This window comes from Syzygium oleosum, unplaced genomic scaffold, assembly GCF_021117445.2.
Source record: "Syzygium oleosum isolate NSW1041296 unplaced genomic scaffold, Sole_v2.1 Sole_v2.21, whole genome shotgun sequence".
NCBI classification, from domain to species: domain Eukaryota; kingdom Viridiplantae; phylum Streptophyta; class Magnoliopsida; order Myrtales; family Myrtaceae; genus Syzygium; species Syzygium oleosum.
Window position 1 is genome coordinate 5582598 of NW_026607505.1, and position 6746 is coordinate 5589343.

At 44.8% G+C, this 6746-nt stretch overlaps 1 protein-coding gene across 1 annotated transcript; it reads left to right on the top strand.

Annotated features, from left to right (window-relative positions):
* The first annotated feature begins 2956 nt into the window (after positions 1 to 2956).
* Positions 2957 to 4636, top strand: LOC115671153 (anthocyanidin 3-O-glucosyltransferase 7-like). Its single transcript, XM_030592623.2, has one exon. The coding sequence runs from the start codon at positions 3042 to 3044 to the stop codon at positions 4434 to 4436; it is 1395 nt and encodes a 464-aa protein (XP_030448483.1). The 5' UTR covers positions 2957 to 3041; the 3' UTR covers positions 4437 to 4636.
* Positions 4637 to 6746: the final 2110 nt, after the last annotated feature.

Here is a 6746-nt window from a genome sequence, read left to right on the forward strand (position 1 = left end):
ACACCGGACAAAGTATAAGTTGCATCATTAAAAACCTTTAAAACATCTAAAATTTTTTGGCAAATATCCCACTCTTGTGGGTATAAATTAATCTCAGGTATATTATTAGAAATAAATACACATAATAAATCTTTATATGCTAAAGATTCATTAAGCAAGTGAAAAGTAGAATTCCAACGAGTTGGAACATCTTTTGGAAATCTTTTTGGCCTTTTGCCATTTTCTCTACAAAATCTACCCCATTCTTTCATTTTCTGGCGATGTTTCCATAAAAATTGAATCGCCGTTTTTATTGGTTGAAGAAAAATATCAAGAGTTTTCAAACCATCTTGTACACATAAATTTAAAACATGACAAGCACATCTAATGTGAAAAAATTTTCCGCCAAAAGCGGGTTTACAAATATTTTCTAAATCGGCAATTGAAGCGGTATTTGCCGCAGCATTATCAAAACCAATTGAAAAAATTTTGTTAAGCAAATAATATTCTTCTAAAATTTGCCTAATTATTCTATAAATATTATTTGCCGTATGCTTATCATCGAAAACTCTAAATGCAATAACTCTTTTTTGAATACTCCACTCGTCATCTATCCAATGACATGTTATGCCCATGTAAGAATGATTTTGCCAATGATCACTCCAAATATCACTATCTATATGCACGCATCCATTAAATTGCATAAAAAAGTTTTGTAAATCTTTTCTTCCATTTTTGTAAAGATCTTTAATTACTCGTTTAATTGAATTTCTAGGAACACGTTTTGCTTGTGGAGCACATGCTTTTTGTACAAATTCATTAAAACCAAATCTTTCTCCAAAATTAAATGCTAAATGTTCAACGGAAATAAATTTGCTTAATTCTTCCTTATAAGTTTTTTCATTAAAACGAAAATAAAGAGGAAGTGTTAGGATTGACGTACTCGGAAATTTGTTGTTGCCCGATATCGATTCCCGTTTCGGTTGGATGTTTGCTCGTAAGATGTCGTTTAAATGTTCCATATCCTTGTCCACCTGTATATTTATATATTTTCCCACAATATTTACAAATTATATCATACCTTTTTTGACCAATATCAAACCTTTCCATTTTCGTGAAATGATTCCAAATGTCAGATGTAAATTCCCGTTCTACTTCCTTTGTTGTAGATATTTCGGCAGGAGGATGAAAACTTTCTTGCGTAGGGACGCGCTCTACATTGGGAAAAATGTTGATTTCATTATCTTGAAAATCTGCATATTTACGAGGATCAAAAGAATGATGGGATTCCGTCGCGATATTCTTACCTTTGCTAGTTGGCACTCGACTTCCACTTGCCATTTTTCGAGTGGATTGAGAGAATTGAGCGAATTAATTGGGAGAATTAAGAAAGAATTGCGTGTATTGAGAAAATTGAGAGAATTTAAGAGAATTTGAGAGAATTTCGACTATTGAGAGAATTGTGAGTATTGAGAGAATTTGAGAGAATTTATAAGAAAAAAATGAGAAGAAAATTTATAATTAAAAAAAAAAGAAAAGATAACCGTTGCAATTTTGCAACGGTTATCTTTTTTTTTTTTTTAATAGTTTTTTGCCCGTTGCCAACGGGCGTTGGCAACGGGCCGCAAGCCCGCAGCAGGGCCTGCAGACGTGCAGGCCCTGCTGCGGGGATTTTTATTTTTTTTTTTATTTTGCCCGCAGCAGGGCCTGCAGTGCAGGCCCTGCTGCGGGCGCCTGGGGGAGTGGGGGGGGGGCCCGGGGGGGTTTTTTTTTTAAAAAAAAAACTTTGCCCGTTGGGGCCGTTGGGCCAACGGGTCACTGCACTGCAGAGTGCAGTCTGCGACTCTGCTGACTCTGCAGTGCAGCAGCAGTTTTTAGTTTTTATTTTTTTTTTTTTTTTTCGGAACCGGGCCCAGAACCGCCGGTTCCATAATTTCTGGAACTGGAACCGGGCCCGTAGGGCACGGGCCGGTTCCGGTTCCAAACCGCGGGCCCGATCAACGGTTTGGGCCTGGATTTGACCGATCCGGTTCCGGGCCGGTTCCGGGCCGAAACCGGCCCGTGGCCACCACTACTCCATGCATTTACTCAACATTCAAACCGACCCTTGTGGATTGGGAGAAAATGTTGGGTACCACTTGTGGTGCCAAGTTAGCAAAAAAATCAGTCCATTTATTGTGCGCCACGTGTCTCTTGGGCCCACCTGTCAGAAAAATCTCACTCTGCTTTCTCTCCCCTCTCTCTCTCCTTCTCTCTCCTCTCTCTCTTCACTGCGGTTTCTTCTCGGCTGTGGCGATAGCTCAAGTTCGAGCTCCACGTCCATGGCCGCTGCAAGTTTTCAAATCAAGCTTCCGTGGCCACGAGACTCTGGGTTTAACTGCCATAACCTCAAGCTCGGTGCCGCCGGCCGCTGGCGAGGACAAGCCCTTGCCGTCGTGGGCGCGGTCGGCCATGGCCTCGCCAGATCTGGGCGAGGCTCGATCTCGACTGGTCAAGCGGAGGCTCGACGGCCATGGCCATAACCGTCGAGCTCCGGTTCCGCATCTGGGTCGGCGAAATCTGACTCCGGTCGACGCCCTCCCGGGCTGCCTCGAATCCGATTGTCCGCGGATTTTCGTCCGTTGAACAGAAAAAAATGCCAAAGCGAAAACATCCCAAGAGGTCGGGGACGGGGCCAAGGCCACGAGCTTGAAGCTCGAACATGCTCGCAACCGCGAGCTCGAGCTATATGGCTGTGGAGGCCGAGATGTTGGGCTCAATCATTTAGCACACTTATAAATGAAATTTATCAGCCAACTGCCCTTAGGACGATAGGGACCCTGAAGATGAGAAGATCAGATTTAAATCAATCAGATCACGATATTGAATGTTGCGGGGACGCTAAGACATCTAGTGGCTGGCACTTGACTTGACTTTAATTGTGCGCCACTTTATTTTCTCCTGGACCATAATCCCCCGAACGAACGCTCGTCTTCCTTCTTCGATCTCGCTCCCTATTTTATTAAAGGATCACCGTCCACCTTTGAGCTCCACCTGGTTCTTTTCATCGGGTCGGGATCACAATGACCTCGGAGAAGCACGTGGCCGTCCTCGCGTTCCCATTCACCGGCCACCCCCCGCCGCTCGCCAACCTCCTCCGCAAGCTGGCCGGAGCCGCCCCGGACGTCCGCTTCTCTTTCTTGAGCACGGCCAAGTCCAACGGCGACCTCTTCCCGCCTTCGTCGAGGACCGAGTTGCTGCCCAACGTCGGCATCTATGACATCGACGACGGCCTGCCGGCCGGTCGTCACGGGGCAGCGAATCTGTACTCGCGAGAGCTACGGGATATGTTCCTCAAGCAAGCTCCGGAGAGTTTCCGAGCCGCCATCGATGCTGCGGAGCGGGATGCGAGGAAGAAGGTGAGTTGTCTGCTGAGTGATGCTGTCTTGGTGCTGGCTTGCGAGATCGCAGAGCAAATGCGCGTCCCTTGGGTGACGTTCTGGGTCCCGTCTCCGTGCTTTTTGTCCGCTTGCGTCCACGTCGAGGTCCTCGGTCAGCTCCGCCATGGAACCTCCCGCGGCGGCACGGCGGTGGCAGAGGCCGATGACAAGGCCCTGGATATGGTTCCAGGGCTATCATTCTTTCGCATGTCCGATTTCCCAGACGAAATACTACAAGACCAGAACACGAGGATGGTGCCGAACCTGGTCCCCCAGATGGGGCACGTGCTGCCGCGCGCCACGGCCGTCGTCATGAACTCGTTTGAGGAAGCCAACCCCGCGCCCCTTGTGGCGGACTTGAAGTCCAAGTTCAAGATTCTGCTCCACATGGGTTGCCTCACCATGCAATTCCCTCCACCCTCACTGCCGCCGAGCTGCGCCTCAGATCATACTGGTTGCTTGATGTGGCTAGATGCCAGAGACCCTCGGACTGTCGCGTACATATGCTTCGGCACGATGGCAATGCCGTCACCCGCTGAGGTCTTGGCTCTTGCCGAGGCCCTGGAATCCACCATGACCCCGTTCCTGTGGTCGCTAAAGGAGCACATGATGGTCCACTTGCCCGAAGGGTTCCTGGAGCGGACGGGGGCGGGGGGAAAGATCGTGCCTTGGGCCCCACAGAGCCGGGTGCTGAGCCACCCGGCGTGCGGGGTGTACGTGACGCACTGCGGGTACAACTCAGTGTTCGAGAGCGTGGCGGGGGGCGTGCCGATGATATGCAAGCCGTTCTGGACAGACAACATGATGAACGCGAGAATGGTGAAGGAAGGGTGGGGGATCGGGGTGGGAGTGGAGGGAGATATGATCACGAAGAGTGGGATGGTGAAGGCATTGGAGGTGGTGCTGAGGGGCGAGGAAGGGAAGGAGATGAGGAAGAAGGTCGGCGAGCTCAGAGCGAGGTTGGCGGAGGCTGCTGGGCCTGGCGGGAGTGTTGAAGCTGATTTCAAGGCCCTTGTGGACTTGATTTCTGCTTCTTGATATGTTCTGTTTTTCTGTCAAAGCTTGTTGATATGTTTCATGTCTAGTTTGGCTTTGGATGCCATGTGGAGATGAGATCTTTTGCTGGAGACACCGAACGGGTTACAGAATGCCTAATCATGTTTTGCGGAAGATTTATATCATTGATCTTTGGTTGTATGATAAGATAGGCAAGTTGACGTCTTTTGAAGTTCCTTTTAGGCTGCGCATGACAACTTGCCAAACAGTATTTGATTCTGTTCTTTTGTTCCCAGAATCAGTTTGGGAACAGAAATGCGTTTGTTTAATTTTTTGATTCTAGGCACAATTTTATCAAAAATTGTTCCCAGAATCAGTTTTCAAGAATAAAAAAAAAAGTAGCTTCTTGATTCTGGGAACAATTTTGAGACTCAATTTTTTTTTCTTCTTCCTTTTCTTGATTTTTAATGTAACTTCTAATGTCCGGCCCGAGGACCGCCCTCGCCGGATCTGACGAGAATAAATATTTTAATAAAAAATATTATTAAAATAAAATATTTTATTGGTCATGGCAAAAAAAAAGAAAAAATATATTTTTAATAAAAAATTATTAATAAAAAAATTATTTTACATGCCATGGCCGGTGACCAGGCCATGGCAAAAAAAGAAAAAATATATATTTTTAATAAAAATATTTTAATAAAAAATGTTTTTAATAAAAAACTATTTTACCAGCCATAGCAAAAAAAATAAAAATGTATATTTTTAATAAAAATATTATTAATAAAAAAAATATTTTACCGGTCATAGCCGACGACCAGGCCATGGCCAAAAAAAAGAAAAAATACTTTTTATAAAAATATTATTAATACAAAAATATTTTAGGCCATGGCTGAAAAGTGCCATGGCCAAGAAGGAAGGAAAATAAAAAAGAAAGAAATATTAAAATATTTAAAAATATTATTAATAAAAAGAAATTTTGTTGCGTTACCAAACGCATTTCTGTTCTTTTCTATTCCAGGGACGGAATTTTGGGCCGTTAACAAACACCTTAAAATGCTCAGAATCAATTCCGGGCACAGAATAAAAAAAAATCATTTCTGAACAGAATCTGTTCCCGGGCACAGAATCGTTATCATGCGCAGCCTTAACAGCTGGATAACTTAGGGAGATGGGTTTCTTGTGCCTTCAGCAAATACTTTCTTCTGGGCAACTGGTACGAGGATCCATAGTTCATGTCAGTACGAAACGATCTTCACCCTTTCGATTGAGATTGTGATTGTAGACAGAAACATCATTGGCTGCCATCTATATCCTCAGCTCCTCTAAGGTCGGGTTCTTGATTGGATGATTGTCAAGATCCTCTTCTTCCATGGACATATCTGGTTTTTTTTGTAGGCTCGGTCTATGCAAACCGACATAAATCAAAACCATTGATCACGCAAGTCCTCTTATTCGATTTTACTTAGACTAAGCCTATACGCTGCTGTTTCGGGTGAAGAAAAGCGTCTGCTTGAACTCCCTCCAGTTGGCTGGATAGCTTCGGTGTGGTACACTCGTAGCGTTCTGCTGTAAATCCGTTTTTCCGTCCGTACCTTCTCTTTTGTTCCCCTGTTACGGAAAAGAGAACGAAGGGGAATTTCTTTCAGGCAAAGAAGGCGGGAACGAGTTTCGCTGATGTGCATATCTTCCTGAAGGTGGATTTTCGTTTTCCGGTCGTTATCAGAGTGAATGTTACGAGTTGCCTGGGGGCGATAAGCGTGTCCGAACTTAATGGCATCGGGCATCAGACCAACAATTGAAACTGGACATCGAGAAATCGACCGGAGAACCAAAGGAAGACTCGATGGCATGCTATGCTGTCAGGATGGAGCTTCCATTGCATCAGCTACTGTACTCAACAAGACTGTCTACAATTCATAAGTTCGGTTTCTAAACTCTTAGTATGACAATTGGAAAATTCTCATGCTCTAAATCGCCGCAAACTCAAGTTTGCATCTTCGGCAGGTTACTGAATGAGACTCATGTTTTCACAGAAGAAGATGTGCGGTTCGCCTGCAGACATGGAATCACAGACAGCTCGTGCGTTTCTGAGAATATGGAGGACACACCATGAAACTATGAAAACCAGTCACCTAGATTTAACCATTGATCTCCTCGAAAGTTCTTTCGCATATCGGAGCTCCATATAGTTTGAATCTGACTGATCAAATGAAGATTCATACAATTGCTCTGTTTCTTTACTGGTCTAAATCCTATTACTCGTGCATCATTCAGCTTCATCATGCCTTTCGAATCGGTGTCGCTGAAATGCGAATCGATCTATGCTTCAATCCATCAGTGGAATGGATG